The 19521-nt window shown below is 44.6% G+C and overlaps 1 protein-coding gene across 1 annotated transcript in view; it reads left to right on the top strand.

The window, feature by feature from the left end:
- LOC123774536 (insulin receptor-related protein) overlaps positions 1-19521 on the top strand; it is an 879124-nt gene that overhangs the window by 529131 nt on the left and 330472 nt on the right. The window contains exon 9 of the mRNA XM_069303789.1: positions 17957-18073. Coding sequence (XP_069159890.1) covers positions 17957-18073 — 117 coding nt within the window. The remainder of the gene's footprint in view (positions 1-17956; positions 18074-19521) is intronic.

Genomic DNA, 19521 nt, shown 5'->3' with positions numbered 1-19521 from the left:
CTCTGTTGTTTATAATATATATATATAAATGATTTAGATTCAGGTTTGAGTAGCAACATTTGCAAATTTGCCGATGATACAAAAATCGGTAGGGAAATTAATACGGAAGAAGACTCACTATCACTTCAAGTTTATCTAAATAGGGTTTTGAAATGGTCAAAGGATTGGCAGATGCAGTTTAATGCTGATAAATGTAAAGTTCTGAGGCTAGGTAATGATGATAAAGTTACAAGACACGAGGTAGATGGTGTTGAGATTGCGAAGTCAGATTGCAAAAGGAATCTGGGAGTTATGATTAGTAAGAATTTAAAACAAAAGGATCAATGCATGAATGTTCGTAATAAGGCATATAGGACACTGAAATTTATTAATCGAAGCGTTGGTAACAAAACACCGGGTGTGGCTCTTCAGCTATATCTAGCTCTGGTCAGGCCCCATTTAGATTATGCAGTTCAGTTTTGGTCGCCGTACTATAGAATGGACATAAATTCACTTGAACGTGTCCAGCGTAGGATAAGTTAATTCCCCAAATAAGAAATCTTTCATATGAAGAAAGATTAACAAAATTTAAGTTGCATTCACTGGAAAGGCAAAGAGTTAGGGGTGACATGATAGAGGTTTACAAGTGGGTGAATGGACATAACAAAGGGGATATTAAAAGTATCAACACAAGACAGAACACGAAACAATGGGTATAAATTGGATAAGCTTAGATTTAGGAAAGACTTGGGTATATACTGGTTCAGTAACAGGGTTGTTGATTTGTGGAACCAATTGTCGTGTAACGTGGTGGAGGTGGGGTCCCTCGATTGTTTCAAGCGTAGGTTGGACATGTATATGAGTGGGATTGGGTGGTTATAAATTTTAGCTGCCTCGTATGGGCCAATAGGCTTTCTGCAGTTACCTTTGTTCTTATGTTCATCAGTTCCTTCACTACACCTTCCATTATTACTATGATAACACAATCGGAGCTCCAGGTATCCCACCCTCTCATTGTGCACCTGACTTGCCTGTTCAACTTGCAGTAAATAGGTACCTGGGAGTTGAACAGCTGTTTCGGGCTGTTTCCTGGGGATGTGTAACAAACAGGTGGCCTGGTCGAGAACCGGGCCGCAGGGACCCTAAGCCCCGAAATCAAATCATCTCAAGATGTAAAACTTGGGCGACAAATAATTTTTTTTAATTTATTTGAAGTTTCAAATAACAAGAGCAAGTTTCGGCTGAAAAATAACATTATTTGTTTTATTGCTAACTCTTCTACAAATAAATCCCGGTATCCCACTTGCCTTATTCCCAACACTTATGCACTGATTTATTACCTTTAAATTTCCAACAATCCCAACATCCAGATCCTTTTCACATCCAGATCAATTTCGCATTCAGACGTCGCAGTTTGAAGAGCATGCAGCTGCCATCTGTAACTCTGTCAACATTACCTTGCCTCAAAACACAATAGTGTTCAACGGTAAACTGCAGCTGTCTACGATGAGTGATACAGATTGTATCACCAGTTGATTGACGGTTGAGAGGCGGGACCAAAGAGTCAAAGCTCAACCCCTGCAAGCACAATTAGGTGAGTACAGACTTTGGCAAATCAAGATGCGGCAGTGATTTCGGCGTGCTGATAGGCGGTGACCCTGACAACAGTGTGCTAACCCACGTTACAAAGCAAATCAAATATTTAGGTTAATAACAAGAAATGTCAGCAATAAATACACAATTATCGTCCTCCATATTAATTTTTCCTGGTGAGACCCCACTCATGATGTTCTGTTCAATTCTGGTTTGCGAGTTACAGAGTGGATATAGCTAACACGACGGTCCAGCTGTATGCACCGCAGCTTAAGGACCTTGTACATAAGTGCACAACACGACGAATCAACTCCATTGCTCTGTCGTGCACAATCCTTTGCACACTTTAGGTAATGTAGAGTTCCTAAATTCTCAGGAAAGTTAGGAATGGATTTTGCCTCAAAAATCTGCTCCTTTAGTTTATACCATCTTCCCACTAAAGGAAAGCTTTCGGTTATTTCTATGACTCGTCTGATTCTCACGCTTCCATTCGTGACCTTCTTGTTCTTTTGGTATTCTTTATTAACATTTCCTCTTTTTCCACTGTCAATCCCGCTAAGTATTTTATACGCCTGAATCATGTAATCCCTCTCTCTCCTCCTTTCTCTCCAGGATTCTTTCGTAATCCTGTCTCTTGTTCCCATTTCCATCACCTTATACTTGCGCTAACGTTGAACTATAGCAGCCATTTACCTGACCAACTTTGCAGCCTGTTTAAGTGATCTTGGAGTATCTTTTAATCTTCACCTGACACATCTTTTCTCGTAAGTTTTACATCGTCTGCAAACATGGACATATAAGACTTTGAACTTCTGGTCATTTGCATAAATGAGGAATAGTGTGGGTCCCAGCACCAATCCTTTAGGTACTCTGCTTGTTACTCTGCACCAGTCCGACTCCTCGCCCCTCACTGTCACTCTTTGACACCTCTCCGTTCCTTATCCATGTTAATGCGTTGACGCTTACTCCCGCCTGCCGCTCAAGTTTGCACAGTAACCTCCTGTGTGGTACTGTATCAAAGGCTTTTTAGGAATCCAGAAATACGCAATCTGCCCAGCCATCTCTGTCTTGCATTATTTTCGTTATCTTATCATAAAACTCCAGTACGTCTGCATGCATGATTTCCTTTCCTTAAAGCCATGTTGATGTTTGCATACAAACTTAATTTTTTCTAGGTGTGTAACTAGTCTCAACCTTACTATTCTTTCGAGTACTTTGCAAGGGATGCTTGTGAGTGACACTGTTCTGTAGTTAAGTGCCTCATCTTTATCTCCTTTCTTGTAATATGGTAGTACAGTTGTCTTCTTCCAGCAGCTGGAAAATACTCCTCTTAACAAATGACTCGCTTTGTACTCACCTAGTTGTGATTGTGGGAGTTGAGCTATGACTCTTTGGTCCCGCCTATTAATGGTGTTCAGTTTCCTGAGCTTACTTGGCTCTATCATATCTACATTTGAAGCTGAGTATGGAGTCTGCCTCCACCCCATCACTGCCTAATGCATTACATTTCTTAAGTACTCTGACACTGAAAAAAATCTTTCTAATGTCTCTGTGGCTCATTTGGGTACTACGTTTCCACCTGTGTCCCCTTGTGCGTGTTCCACCCGTGTTAAAGGGTTTGTCTTTGTCCACCCTGTCAATTCCCCTCAGAATTTTGTAGGTAGTTATCATTGTCGGAAATTTCGACACTTTATCTACTAACTCCTGACATACCTAGTTATAACGGAACGGTTATGGCAGGAACATACTAATATTACTAACATTACTAACTTCTCAAAGAGAACGAATTTGATATCGTTCCAGAGAGAACAGGATGTTACCACATATGTAAAATCTACTATACATATAACCTCTCTTTTGTAGTAACATAAAACTTTCAGCATAAAGACTAAATAAGACAAAAAAGTACTTATTAATAGTTACTTTACCTAAATAAACAGTAAATCAAGCGTCTCTCTCCCTATGTCGATAATGAAGAGTTATGACCCAAGCTGAGGGAGCGGCCCAGCGGGAGAGGGACGCCGCGCCATTAGACCAGCAGCACGCGGCCTGAACGCTTGGCAGAGAAGTCGCTGGCACGTTTTATCTCTTAATTGCCAAACATAGTCACATTTACCGAGTTCTCGACACAGGAATATTAGCTTTTCCACCCAATCAACGAACTCATCGTACCAGGGAAGTGTTATTTCCGAACAATTGTTGTAGTTTATGTTAATGGCCGTTATCATGATCTCTTTAACATTGTCCAGTTATGACGCCGGCTGCGCTCTGACCAAAATGGGTAAGCCTAAATATTAATGCAAACTCATCTTCTTTGATTATACACTGTGTATAATGGTAACAGTGTACTACTTATGACTTTTGGCAAGTATAGTACAAGAGAAGAGAGTATGGAGTGGACCTGTAGCACCACAAGGCTACCTAACTCACCATAGGGCTCCTCCCTACCAGGCTCCTGTATTAACTGAAGGAAACCTGTGCCTCGTAGCAGGCCTTTACGACTCTAGAGATAAGAACTAAAAGTTTCCACTAATCCATGTAGTAACTAAACTAATATTTTGTAGTTTATTGTTATCCACCACTGGTGGTGTATTGTTATCCACCACTGGTGGTGTATTGTTATCCACCACTGGTGGTGTAGGCTATGAACGTAACAACCCCCTCAAACTTGTGGATAGGACCACACCCACCAGGACAAACCTGTGATATACAGTCCATTATCAATTAATTATCTTAAATTATATTGTTATTAAATTAACAGTGTATAAATTAATTTCCTGCTGGGAAAATTCCCCACAATCATGTCTCCTTTTACTCTTCTGTTTTCCAGAGACGTGAGGCTTAACTCCCTTAACCTTTCCTCGTATCTCATACCTCTCAGTTCTGGGACTAATCTAGTGGCATTCCTCTGAAGCTTCTGTAACTTTGTCTTGTACTTAACTAGGTATGGACTCCAGGCTGGAGCTGCATACTCCAGGATTGGTCTGATATAAGTGGTATCCTGTCCCATATAAGGTCCTGAACGATTCTTTACGCAAGTTTCTAAAGTCAGTTCTTATGTTGGACAATCTAGCATATGCCGCTGATGATATCCTGTTGATGTGGGCCTCTGGGAACGGGTTCGGTGTGGTATCAACCTACAGATTGTTCTCTCTATATGACTCTTGCAGGATTTCACTTCTCAAATGGTACATTGTGTTCAGCCTCCTGTTCCTTTCGCCTAATTTCAATAATTTACACTTTCTTGAGTTGAACTTTAGTAGCCATTTTCTAGACCATTCTTACCTTTGTCCAGGTCGTCCTGTAGTCTCTGTCTATCGTCATCTGTCTTGATTCTTCTCATAATTTTTGCGAGGAATATTTTTTTAGAGAGGAGTGAGTCTATACCCTCTGGAAGATTGTTTACATATATTAGAAACTGAATGGGTCCAAGTACAGAGCCCTGTGGGACTCCGCTGGTGACATCTCGGCACTCTGATGTCTCCCCCCACCCCCTCAAAGTTACTCGCTGTTTCCTGTTGCTTAGATACTTTCTTATCCAATGGAGCATCTTACCTTTTACTCCTGCCCGTTGCTCCACCTTTTGAAACAGCCTTTTTATGTTGTACTGTGTCAAAGATTTTCTGACAGTCCAAGAAAATACAGTTTGTCCTGCCTACTCTTTCTTGCTTAATCTTTGTCACCTGATCGTAGAATTCTATTAAACCAGCGAGGCAAGATTTACCATCTCTGAACCCATATTGGTGGTGTGTCACAAAGTTCCTTCTCTCTAGATGTGCTACTGTTTTTTTTGTCACGATCTTCTCCATCACCTTGCATGGTATACAAGTTAAGGACACTGGCCTGTAGTTCAGTGCCTCCTGTCAGTCACCTTTTCTGTATACTACATCAGCCGTCTTCCATATTTCTGGTAGATCTCCTGTCTCCTGTGACCTACTATACACCATGGAGAGTGGCAAGCAAATTTCTTCTGCACACTCTTTCAATACTCAGGGGGGATTCCATCCGGACCAACAGCCTTTTTCACGTTCAGATCCAACAGATGCCTCTTAACTTCATCTCTGGTGTGTGAGTTCATCACACACCTCTTTGTCCTTTTCTGTGTACCTGTCCTCACCCGTTCTAAGTTTCATCACCTGTTCTTTCACTGTTAATTTCCTCCTGATGTGGCTGTGGAGTAGTTTTAGTTTGGTCTTGACTTTATTAGCTAAATCATTTTTATACTGTCTCTCTGCCTCTCTTCTCACACTGACATACTCATTCCTGGCTCTCTGATATCTCTCTGCTTTCTGGTGTTCTGTTATTTCGGAGGTTCCTCTATGCCCTTTTGTTCCATTCCTTTGCTTCCATATATGCACTATTAAACCATGGATTCTTCTTTTGCTTCTCATTTTTTTCCTTCTGGGCCGTGATAAACCTGTTTACTGCCTCCTGACACTTTTGGGTGACATAGTCCATTATGTCTTATACGGTCTTAGATATGTGTCCCATGGTATTTCTCTTTGGAATTTTCTCATCTCATAATTTCTATTTTGGTACGCCAGCCCCTTCTTTTCTCGTTCTTTTTTTTTGGGGGGGGAGGGGGTGATTACTTTTAGCTCTACCAGGTACTCAAATATCAGTACACTGTGATCACTCATTCCCAAGGGGGCTTCCAACTTATCTTCCCTTATATCCGACGCATTCAGGGTGAATATCAGATCAATTATCTACCTTTCAGTGGATGAAGTCTCCCTTGATTAGCAATCTGGATCCGTTTCTGCTAGCGACAGAAGCTGCTCTATTATATAAATGGTAGCCATGTTATTTCTATCTTATTCCTGTTTGGGTCATCTGTCATTTGGTGGTGGGTGTGGGTTGTATATGACTACTACTATAAGTTTTTGTCCTCCAATTGCTATGGTACCTACGATATAGTCGCTGAACTCTTCATAACCCTGAATAACCATCTCTTCAAAACTCCAGTCTTTTTTATCAGCAGAGCAACTTCACCTCCATCTCTTCCTTCTCTCTCCTTCCTTACTACATAGTATTCCTGTAGAAACACTGCATTTGTTATGGTTTTCGTTAGCTTTGTTTCTGTGAGTGCCATTATGTCTGGGTTTTCTTCTTGTACCAATTATCCAAGTTCAATTGATTTATTTGTAATCCCATGTGCGTTTGTATACATTGTCTTGAAGTTCACTTTATCCTGTCCATTCTTGTTTCCTCTTCTTGGTGGTCTTTCTGCTGATGGAGAAAGTCGTTCCATAGGTGTAGAGATTTGTGAGTTGGTTAACAGAGTCTTAGAGGATTCTGGGGTGAGGGGTGAAGGGTCAAGGGAAGAGGGGACAGGAAGGGTATGGGGTGAGGGGGAGGGGGAACAGGGAGGATATAGGGTGAGGGGGAATGGAGCTAATGAGGGTATGGGGGAGGGGGTACAGGGAGGGAATGGGGTGAGCGGGGAGGAGGGGTGAGGGAGGGGTATGGGGTCAGGGGGAAGAGGGGACATGTAGCGTATGGAGTGAGGGGTGGAGTCTGCCTCCACATCACTGTCTAATGCATTCCATCTGTAAACTACTCTGACACTGAACAAAATCTTTGTAACGTCCCACCCATGTTAAACATTTTATCTTTATCTACCCAGTCAATTCCCCAATTGCGTGTGTGTGTAATTACCTAAGTGTAGTTAGTGTAGGAGTGGTCGGCCGAGCGGACAGCACGCTGGACTTGTGATCCTGTGGTCCTGGGTTCGATCCCAGGCGCCGGCGAGAAACAATGGGCAGAGTTTCTTTCACCCTATGCCCCTGTTACCTAGCAGTAAAATAGGTACCTGGGTGTTAGTCAGCTGTCACGGGCTGCTTCCTGGGGGTGGAGGCCTGGTCGAGGACCGGGCCGCGGGGACACTAAAAAGCCCCGAAATCATCTCAAGATAACCTCAAGATAGTTACAGGATGAGAGCTATGCTCGTGGTGTCCCGTCTACCCAGCACTCTTAAATTCGAACTGGTGACCGCGTGAACACCGGGTCCGACCTCACAGTCTGACCACGACTCTTCCTAAGCGTCGTGAGTGTGTGTGTGTGTGTGTGTGTGTGTGTGTGTGTGTGTGTGTGTGTACTCACCTAGTTGTACTCACCTAGTTGTGTCTGCAGGATCGAGCATTGACTCTTGGATCCCGCCTTTCGAGCATCGGTTGTTAACAGCAATGACTCCTGTCCCATTTCCCTATCATACCTGGTTTTAAAATTATGAATAGTATTTGCTTCCACAACCTGTTCCTGAAGTGCATTCCATTTCCCCACTACTCTCACGCTAAAAGAAAACTTCCTAACATCTCTGTGACTCATCTGAGTTTCAAGCTTCCATCCATGTCCTCTCGTTCTGTTACTATTCCGTGTGAACATTTCGTCTATGTCCACTCTGTCAATCCCTCTGAGTATCTTATACGTTCCTATCATGTCCCCCCTCTCCCTTCTTCTTTCTAGTGTCGTAAGGCACAGTTCCCTCAGGCGCTCCTCATACCCCATCCCTCGTAGCTCTGGGACGAGTCTCGTTGCAAACCTCTGAACCTTTTCCAGTTTCATTATATGCTTCTTCAGATGGGGGACTCCATGATGAGGCGGCATACTCTAAGACTGGCCTCACGTAGGCAGTGTAAAGCGCCCTAAATGCCTCCTTACTTAGGTTTCTGAATGATGTTCTAACTTTTGCCAGTGTAGAGTACGCTGCTGTCGTTATCCTATTAATATGTGCCTCAGGAGATAGATTAGGTGTTACGTCCACCCCCAGGTCTCTTTCACGCGTCGTTACAGGTAGGCTGTTCCCCTTCATTGTGTACTGTCCCTTTGGTCTCCTATCTCCTAGTCCCATTTCCATAACTTTACATTTGCTCGTGTTGAATTCTAGTAGCCATTTCTCTGACCATCTCTGCAATCTGTTTAGGTCCTCTTGGAGGATCCTGCAATCCTCATCTGTCACAACTCTTCTCATCAACTTTGCATCATCCGCAAACATCGACATGTAGGACTCTACGCCTGTAAACATGTCGTTAACATATACAAGAAATAGAATTGGTCCCAGCACCGATCCTTGTGGTACTCCACTTGTTACTGTTCGCCAGTCCGACTTCTCGCCCCTTACCGTAACTCTTTGGCTCCTTCCTGTTAGGTAGTTCCTTATCCATTCTAGGACCTTTCCCCCCACCCCCGCCTGCCTCTCGAGCTTGAACAGCAGTCTCATGTGCGGTACTGTATCAAAGGCTTTTTGGCAGTCCAGAAATATGCAGTCTGGCCAACCATCTCTGTCCTGTCTTATCCTCGTTATTTTATCATAGAATTCCAGAAGGTTTGTTAGGCACGATTTCCCTGTCCAGAACCCATGTTGATGTTTGTTCACAAACCTAATGTTCTCCAGGTGTGCAACCAGTCGTAACCTAATTATTCTTTCCAGTATTTTACAGGGGATGCTTGTCAGTGATACAGGTCTATAGTTAAGTGCCTCCTCCCTATCACCTTTCTTGAAGATCGGCACGACATTTGCCTTCTTCCAGCAACTGGGCAATTCTCCTGACATAAGTGACTCATTAAAGATCATTGCCAGAGGCACGCTGAGGGCCTGTGCTGCTTCTTTTAGTATCCACGGTGATACTTTGTCTGGTCCAACTGCTTTAGTTGCATCTAGAGTTGTCAACTGTTTCATTACCTCCTCTGCTGTCACCTCTATATCTGATAGTCTTTCATCTAGGGTAACCCCTTCCAACAATGGGAGCTGCTCAGGCTCGGTAGTGAACACTCCATGGAAACTGGCATTCAGTGCCTCGCAGATTTCCTTGTCACTTTCAGTATATGCCCCCTCTGTCTTCCTTAGTCTTGTCACTTGGTCGTTCACCGACATTTTTCTTCTTATATGACTGTGTAGTAACTTAGGTTGTTTTTTCGCTTTGATTGCAATATCGTTCTCATAGTCCCTTTCCGATGTTCGTCTTATGTTAATGTAATCGTTCCTAGCTCTGTTGTATCTGCTTCTGTTGTCCTCTGTTCTTTGTCTTCTGTACTTCCTCCACTCCCGCCTGCTGGCCATTTTTGCTTCCTGACACTGTCTATTAAACCATGGGTTATTATATTCCTTCTTATTTTTTCCCTTTACCGTTGGTATAAATCTCTCTTCGGCCTCCTGGCATTTCTGTATGAAATGTGTGTGTGTGTGTGTGTGTGTTTGTGTGTGTGTGTGTGTGTGTGTGTGTGTGTGTGTGTGTGTGTGTGTGTGTGTGTGTGTGTGTGTGTGTGTGTGTGTGTGTGTGTGTGTGTATACACATATTTGTACTCACCTATTTGTGCTTGCGGAGGTTGAGCTCTGGCTCTTTGGTTTTCGGCACCTGACAGCTGGGTGGACAGCGCTTCGAATTCGTAGTCATGAGGTTCCGGGTTCGAACTCCGGTAGAGGCGGAGATAAATGGGCAAAATATTTCTTTCACCCTGATGCCTCTGATACCTAGCAGTAGATAGGTACCTTGGAGTTAGACAGCTGCTACGGGCTGCTTCCTGGGGTGTGTGTAACAAAAAGGAGGCCTGATCGAGAACCGGGCCGCGGGGACGCTAAGCCCCTAAATTATCTCAAGATAACCGCCTCTCAACTGTCAATCAACAGGTGTATACACTGAGCCTATTGGGCTCTATCATATCTACACTTGAAACTGTGTATGGAGTCAGCCTCCACCACATCACTTCCTAATGCGAAATCAGTCATTTGTCAACCACTCTGACACTAAAAAAAATCTTTCTAATATCTATGTGGCTCATTTGGTCACTCAATTTCCACCTGTGTCCCCTAGTGCGTGTGCCCCTTGTGTTAAATAGCCTGTCTTTATCTACCCTATCAATTCCTCTGAAAATCTTGTACGTGGTGATAGTGTCCCCCTTTAACTCTTCTATCTTCCAGCGACGTAAGGTTTAATTCCCGTAGTCTCTCCTCGAGGCTCATACCTCTCAGCCCGGGTATTAGTCTGGTGGCAAACCTTTGAACCTTTTCCAGTTTAGTCTTATTCTTGAATAGATATGGACTCCATGCTGGGGGCTGCATACTCCAGGAACGGTCTGACATAGGTGGTATACAAAGTTCTGAATGATTCCTTACACAAGTTTCTAAATGCCGTTCTGATGTTGGCCAATCTGGCACATGCTGCTGATGTTATCCTCTTGATATGGGCTTAAGGGGACAGGTCTAGCGTGATATCAATCCCCAAGTCTTTCTCTCTCTCTCTCTCTCTGACTCTCGAATAATTTCATCTCCCAAATGATACCTTGTATCTGGCCTCCTGCTCCCTACATCTATCTTCATTACATTACATTTTCTTGGGTTAAACTTTAACATCCATTTGTTCGACCATTCCTTCAGTTTATTTAGGTCTTCTTGAAGCCTCAAGCAGTCCTCCTCTGTCTTAATTGTCTTGATCCTTCTCATAATTTTGGCATCGTCGGCAAATATTGAGAGGAATGAGTCTATACCCTCCGGGAGATCATTTGCGTATATCAGAAACAGGATAGGACCGAGTACAGAGCCCTGTGGGACTCCATTGGTGACTTCACGCCAATCTGAGGTCTCACCCCCTCACTGTAACACTCTGCTCCCTATTGCTGAAATACTCACTTATCCACTGGAGTACCTTACCAGTTACTCCTGCCTGTCTCTCCAGCTTATGTACCAGCCTGTTATTGGGTACTGTATCAAAGTCTTTCCGACAGTCCAAAAAATGCAGTCTGCCCAGCCTTCTCTTTCTTGCTTAATCTTTGTCACATGGTCGTAGTCACCAAGTCTGTAAGGCAAGATTTACCCTCCCTGAACCCTTGTTGGCGATTTGTCACGAAGTCCATTTTCTCCAGTACGTGTATTCACCTAGTTGTGCTTGTGGGGGTTGAGCTCTGCTCTTTCGGCCCGTCTCTCAACTGTTTCTACTACTACTATTTTTTCCCCATAACACACACACATACACCCAAGGACTAACTAACTAACAGCTGACTAACTCCCAGGTACCTATTTACTGCTAGGTAACAGGGGCGTAGGGTTAAAGAATCTCTGCCCATCGTTTCTCGCTGACGACCGGGATCGGACTCGGGACCACAGGATCACGTGTTCAGCGTGCTGTCCGCTCGGCCACCGGCTACCCGGTGTGTGTGTGTTCACCTTGTTGTATTCACCTAGTTGTGCTTACGGGGGTTTAGCTCTTCACTTTCGGACCGCCTCTCAACTGTCAATCAATCAACTGTTACTAACTACTAACTAATTTTTTTCACACAGACACACACACACACACAGACACACACACACACACACACACACACACACACACACACACACACACACACACACACACACACACACACACACACACACACACACACACACACACCCACAGGGAGGGTCGCGGGGTCGCACTCTACGATAAACGCCAATATTTTTGGGTTAATTAAGGCTACAGTGACGGATCACAGATCTCGGGGTATCACAAAAGTGTATAACCGCCGCGAATTGGAAAGAAAAGTAGTGTGCTATCACTAGAGCTTTGTGTTAAACAGTGAACCACCAGACAGGCCACGTGGGAGGGCCCATGAGGCTTTGTTTACATTTGGGCTCCAGTGATCAGTAGTACAGTAAATTAATGAACTGTAACACAACGATACAGTGACTGACTCCAGAGCTTTGTGTTAGATAGAGAAGAACCGCCATCATCAATCTACTAGAACTTAGTGAATCACCACGTGGGAGGCGACGATGGATCACCATTATCATCCATACATCATCATTACTCGTCTAGTTGTGTGAGCGGGAGGCTGACTGGTAGGTACCCTCTCTCTGGTCAATCAATCAGGTGTACAGAGTGAGGTAAAATACTATAAAATTCTTCTTCAGGATATCATATATATTTAAAATCTCAAAGTGGCTCATTTTGGGTAGAGGTTAACACTTACGGGACCTCGTGACACACGCACGCACGAACGTACGTGCGTGTGCGTGCGTGCGTACTTGGTGGGTACTAAGTTTCCACCTGTGTCCCCTTGTTCTTGTCCTACCCGCGCTAAAGTTTGTCTTTGTCCATCCTGTCAATTCCCCTGAGAATTTTGTAGGTGGTTATCATGTCTCCCCTTACTCTTCTGTTTTCCAGGGTTGTGAGGTTCAGCTCCCTTAGCCTTTCCTCATAACTCATTCTTCTCAGTTCCGGGACCAATCTGGTGGCATACCTCTGAATCTTCTCTAACTTTGTCTTGTATTTAACTAGGTATAGACTCCAGGCTGGAGCTGCATACTCCAGGATTGGTCTGACATAAGTGGTATACAGGGTCCTGAACGATTCCTTACACAAGTTTCTAAAGGCAGTTCTTATACTGGCCAGTCTAGCATATGCCGCTGATGATATCCTTTTGATGTTGGCCTCTGGGGACAGGTTCGGTGTGATATCGACCCCTCACCTTTCTCTCTATTTGACTCTTGCAGGATTTCACCTCCCAGATGGTACCTTGTGTTCAGCCTTCTGCTCCCTTCGCCTAATTTCATTACTTTACACTTTCCTGAGTTAAACTTTAGCAGCCATTTTCTAGACCATTCCTCCAGTTTGTCCAGGTCGTCCTGTAGTCTCTGTCTATCTTCATCTGTTTTGATTCTTCTCATAATTTTTGCATCATCAGCAAACATTGGGAAGAATGAGTCTGTACCCTCTGGAAGGTCGTTTACATATACTAGAATATACATTTTTTACATATACTAGAATGTACGTTTACATATACATATGTGCATTTGTGTGTGTGGAATGGGGGGTTCTAGGAAGGTGTGTGTACTCACCTAGTTGTACTCACCTAGTTGTGCTTGCGGGGGTTGAGCTCTGGCTCTTTGGTCCCGCCTCTCAACTGTCAATCAACAGGTGTACAGGTTCCTGAGCCTATTGGGCTCTATCATATCAACACTTGAAACTGTGTATGGAGTCAGCCTCCACCACATCACTTCCTAATGCATTCCATTTGTAAACTACTCTGACACTAAAAAAGTTTTTTCTAATATCTCTGTGGCTCATTTGGGCACTCAGTTTCCACCTGTGTCCCCTAGTGCGTGTGCCCCCTGTGTTAAACAGCCTGTCTTTATCAACCCTGTCAATTCCCTTCAGGATCTTGAATGTGGTGATCATGTCCCCCCTAACTCTTCTGTCTTCCAACGAAGTGAGGTTTAATTCCCGTAGTCTCTCCTCGTAGCTCATACCTCTCAGCTCAGGTACTAGTCTGGTGGCAAACCTTTGAACCTTTTCCATTTTAGTCTTATGCTTGACTACATATGGACTCCATGCTGGTGCCGCATACTCCAGGATTGGTCTGACATATGTGGTATATAATGTTCTGAAAGATTCCTTACACAAGTTTCTAAAGGCCGTTCTTATGTTAGCCAACCTGGCATATGCTGCTGCTGTTATCCTCTTGATGTGAGCATCAGGGGACAGGTCTGGCGTGATATCAACCCCCAGGTCTTTCTCTCTCTCGGACTCTTGAAGTATTTCATCTCCCAAGTGATACCTTGTATCTGGTCTCCTGCTTCCTACCCCTATCTTCATTACATTACATTTGCTTGGATTAAACTCTAACAGCCATTTGTTCGACCATTCCTGCAGCTTGTCCAGGTCTTCTTGAAGCCTCAAGCTGTCCTCCTCTGTCTTAATCCTTCTCATAATTTTGGCGTCGTCAGCAAACATTGAGAGGAATGAGTCTATACCCTCTGGGAGATCATTTACGTATATCAGAAACAGGATAGGTCCAAGTACAGAGCCCTGTGGGACTCCACTGGTGACTTCACGCCAGTCTGAGGTCTCACCCCTCACTGTAACTCTCTGCTTCCTATTGTTTAGGTACTCCCTTATCCACTGGAGCGCCCTACCAGTTACACCTGCCTGTTTCTCTAGCTTATGCATCAACCTTTTATGGGGTACTGTGTCAAAGGCTTTCCGACAGTCCAAAAAAATGCAGTCCGCCCACCCTTCTCTTTCTTGTTTAATCTTTGTCACCTGATCGTAGAATTCTATCAATCCTGTAAGGCAAGATTTACCCTCCCTGAACCCATGTTGATGGGTTGTCACGAAGTCTCTTCTCTCCAGATGTGTTACTAGGTTTTTTCTCACAATCTTCTCCATCACCTTGCATGGTATACAAGTTAAGGACACTGACCTGTAGTTCAGTACCTCTTGTCTGTCACCCTTTTTGTATATTGGTACTACATTAGCAGTCTTCCATATTTCTGGTAGGTCCCCCGTTTCCAGTGACCTACTATACACTATGGAGAGTGGTAGGCAAAGTGCTCCTGCACACTCTTTCAATACCCATGGCGAGATTCCATCCGGCCCAACAGCTTTTCTCACATCCAGCTCCAATAGGTGCTTCTTGACCTCATCTCTTGTAATTTCGAACCTATCCAAGGTCACCTGGTTTGCTGCCACCTCTTCTAGCGCCGCGACATCTCCCTGTTCTATTGTAAAGACCTCCTGGAACCTTTTGTTGAGTTCTTCACACACCTCTTTGTCATTCTCTGTGTACCTGTCCTCGCCCACCCTAAGTTTCATCACCAGTTCCTTCACTGTTGTCTTCCTCCTTATGTGAGAATGTAGTAGCTTGGGTTCGGTCTTGGCTTTATTAGCTATATCATTTTCATACCTTTTCTCAGCTGCTCTTCTCACACTGACATACTCGTTCCTGGTTCTCTGGTATCTCTCTCTACTTTCTGGTGTTCTGTTATTACGGAAGTTCCTCCATGCCCTTTTGTTTTGCTCCTTTGCTTTCATACATTCCTTATTAAACCACGGATTCTTCCTTTGCTTCTCTGTTTTTTCCTGTCGGGCTGGGACAAACCTGCTTACAGCCTCCTGACATTTTTGGGTGACATAGTCCATCATGTCTTGTACGGACTTGGTTCCGAGTTCTGTGTCCCAATGTATATCCCATAGGAATTTATTCATTTCCTCATAGTTTTCCTTTCGGTACTCCAGCCCTTTGGTTCCCAGTTCTTTTTTGGGGGTGATAATCCCCAGCTCAACCAGGTACTCAAAGCTCAATACACTGTGATCACTCATTCTCAAGGGGGCTTCCAACTTAACTTCCCTTATATCCGACTCATTTAGGGTAAATATCAGATCAAGCAAGGCTGGTTCATCCCCTCCTCTCATTCTTGTCGGTCCCTTGACGTGTTGACTTAGAAAGTTTCTTGTTGCCACATCCAGCAGCTTAGCTCTCCATGTGTCTGGGCCTCCATGTGGGTCTCTGTTCCCCCAATCTATCTTCCCATGGTTGAAGTCTCCCATGATTAGAAGTCTGGATCCGTTCCTGCTAGCCACAGAAGCTGCTCTCTCTATTATATTGATGGTGGCCAAGTTGTTTCAATCATATTCCTGTCTGGGTCTTCTGTCATTCGGTGGGGGGTTATATATGACTACTATTATAATTTTCTGTCCTCCAATTGCTATGGTGCCTGAAATGTAGTCACTGAAACCTTCACAGTTCTGAATTACCATCTCTTCGAAACTCCAACCTTCTCTTAGTAGCAGAGCTACTCCACCTCCTCCTCTCCCTCCCTCCTGTGTGTGTGTGTGTGTGTACTCACCTAGTTGTACTCACCTAGTTGTGTTTGCGGGGGTTGAGCTCTGGCTCTTTGGTCCCGCCTCTCAACCGTCAATCAACAGGTGTACAGATTCCTGAGCCTATCGGGCTCTGTCATATCTACACTTGAAACTGTGTATGGAGTCAGCCTCCACCACATCACTTCCTAATGCATTCCATTTGTCAACCACTCTGACACTAAAAAAGTTCTTTCTAATATCTCTGTGGCTCATTTGGGCACTCAGTTTCCACCTGTGTCCCCTTGTGCGTGTTCCCCTTGTGTTAAATAGACTGTCTTTATCTACCCTATCAATCCCCTTCAGAATCTTGAATGTGGTGATCATGTCCCCCCTAACTCTTCTGTCTTCCAGCGAAGTGAGGTTTAATTCCCGTAGTCTCTCCTCGTAGCTCATACCTCTCAGCTCGGGTACTAGTCTGGTGGCAAACCTTTGAACCTTTTCCAGTTTAGTCTTATCCTTGACTAGATATGGACTCCATGCTGGGGCTGCATACTCCAGGATTGGCCTGACATATGTGGTATACAAAGTTCTGAATGATTCTTTACACAAGTTTCTGAATGCCGTTCGTATGTTGGCCAGCCTGGCATATGCCGCTGATGTTATCCGCTTGATATGTGCTGCAGGAGACAGGTCTGGCGTGATATCAACCCCCAAGTCTTTTTCCTTCTCTGACTCCTGAAGAATTTCCTCTCCCAGATGATACCTTGTATCTGGCCTCCTGCTCCCTACACCTATCTTCATTACATTACATTTGGTTGGGTTAAACTCTAACAACCATTTGTTCGACCATTCCTTCAGCTTGTCTAGGTCTTCTTGAAGCCTCAAACAGTCCTCTTCTGTTTTAATCCTTCTCATAATTTTAGCATCGTCCGCAAACATTGAGAGAAATGAATCGATACCCTCCGGGAGATCATTTACATATATCAGAAACAAGATAGGACCGAGTACAGAGCCCTGTGGGACTCCACTGGTGACTTCACGCCAATCGGAGGTCTCACCCCTCACCGTAACTCTCTGCTTCCTATTGCTTAGATACTCCCTTATCCACTGGAGCACCTTACCAGCTACACCTGCCTGTCTCTCCAGCTTATGTACCAGCCTCTTATGCGGTACTGTGTCAAAGGCTTTCCGACAATCCAAGAAAATGCAGCCCGCCCAGCCCTCTCTTTCTTGCTTAATCTGTGTCACCTGATCGTAGAATTCTATCAAGCCTGTAAGGCAAGATTTTCCCTCCCTGAATCCATGTTGGCGATTTGTCACAAAGTCCCTTCTCTCCAGATGTGTTACCAGGTTTTTTCTCACGATCTTCTCCATCATGTGTGTGTGTGTGTGTGTGTGTGTGTGTGTGTGTGTGTGTGTGTGTGTGTGTGTGTGTGTGTGTGTGTGTGTGTGTGTGTGTGTGTGTATCTGAGGTACGCGGAGCATCTCCACAACACTCACTCAATATGCCACTTACGACACTCGAGCAACCGCCAGGTTACAAAATACTACTGGGTGAACAGAGGCACCGGGTGTAAGCCCAAATGTCTAGACCTGCCTGGGACACGAACCAAGGACTTAATTTGTGAGCTGACCGAGCTGACCATTGCACCACACGTGTGTATAAGGAGGGGAGATGGGAAATCATACTAGAAAACAATGATAAATGCCTATTGCACATCTAGTATATGAGTAAAGTTGACAGTGCATATAAACTGCTGCCTTCTCAGTAGCTTGTGTGGCCGGGGTCTTCCTTGATCAGTGATGCTTTATCTCCCGTGTGGCAGAGATGGCGTGTCCGCGGCGCTGTCCAGCCTCCACCATCACCAGCATCAGTCACGCCCAGATCCTGAGCGGCTGCACCATCATCGATGGACATCTCACCATCTACATCAGTGGTGGAGGTACGTGAGTGACTCTTCCTCTCACCATCAACATCAATGGTCCATACAGCTGTGTTACTCTTAACAAGTTTATATCAATCATAGCGGCCTGTGTGTTACTCTCCTTCATAATCTGCATCAATGGCGGGGACAGTTGTGGTCTTCTCCCTCACGACCTGCAGTTCTACATCAATGGGATAGTTAGATTGCTCCTCTTTCTCACCATCATCTACATCAATAGTGGAGATAGGTTCTTTCATATCCCTAATCCTCTTCTAAATGATTAAGATATAAGTGCTTCGTAACCCTCCCCTCCTTTACTGTATACATCAATGACTGTGTTGCGTATGTTCCTATCCCTCACTATTTACATCAATAGTGTAGGAAGGTGTGTTCCTCCCCATCACCTACATCAATGGTGAAGGGTTGAGTGTTTCGCCCTCTCATCATCCTCATCAACAGTAAAGGTCGCTGTATGCCTTTCCTTCACAGACTACATCAATGGGGAAAATAAGTAATTTCTTGCCCCTCACTATCTACATAATTGCTGGTGGTATATGTGTTCCTTTCCCCTCACTACCTATATCGATGGTGAAGGTAGGTAAGTTTCTCTGCCTTACCTCCCCAAGTGATGTAGATAGTGTGTCCCCCTTCACCATCAACATAAACTGTAGAGGAAAGTCAATTCCTCTCCCTCACTATTTACATCAATAGTGAAGGTAGGTTACTCCCCCCCCCCCATCTTCACCGTCTGTACCAAATAACGAGGAAGATTTCTTCCACCATCTATAGTTCTATCAATGTTGTAATTAGGTGTGACCTTCACCACCTGGACACATATGTATCTCCCACACCACCTGAACACATATACGTGTCTCCCCAACCACTTGGACACATATATATGTCTCTCCCACCACCTGGACACATATGTATCTCCCCCACCACCTGAACACATATACGTGTCTCCCCCACCACCTGGACACATATACGTCTCTCCCACACCACCTGGACACATATGTGTCTCCCCCACCACCTGGACACATGTACGTGTCTCCCCCACCACCTGGACACATATACGTCTCTACCACACCACCTGGACACATATACGTGTCTCCCTCACCACCTGGACACATATACGTCTCTCTCCACCACCTGGACACATATGTGTCTCCCCCACCACCTGAACACATATGTGTCTCCTCCAGCACCTGGATACATATACGTCTCTCCCACACCACCTGGTCACATATACGTCTCTCTCCACCAGCTGGACACATATGTGTCTCTCCCACCGCCTGGACACATATGTGTCACTCCCACCACCTGGACACATATACGTGTCTCCCCAACCACTTGGACACATATATGTCTCTCCCACCACTTGGACACATATACGTGTCTCTCCTACCACCTGGACACATATACGTGTCTCCCCAACCACCTGGACACATGTGTCTCTCCCACCACCT

This window comes from Procambarus clarkii, chromosome 51, assembly GCF_040958095.1.
Source record: "Procambarus clarkii isolate CNS0578487 chromosome 51, FALCON_Pclarkii_2.0, whole genome shotgun sequence".
Taxonomy (NCBI): Eukaryota; Metazoa; Arthropoda; class Malacostraca; order Decapoda; family Cambaridae; genus Procambarus; species Procambarus clarkii.
The sequence above is the reverse complement of the archived record's forward strand: the minus strand, read 5'-3'. Positions and strand labels throughout refer to the sequence as shown.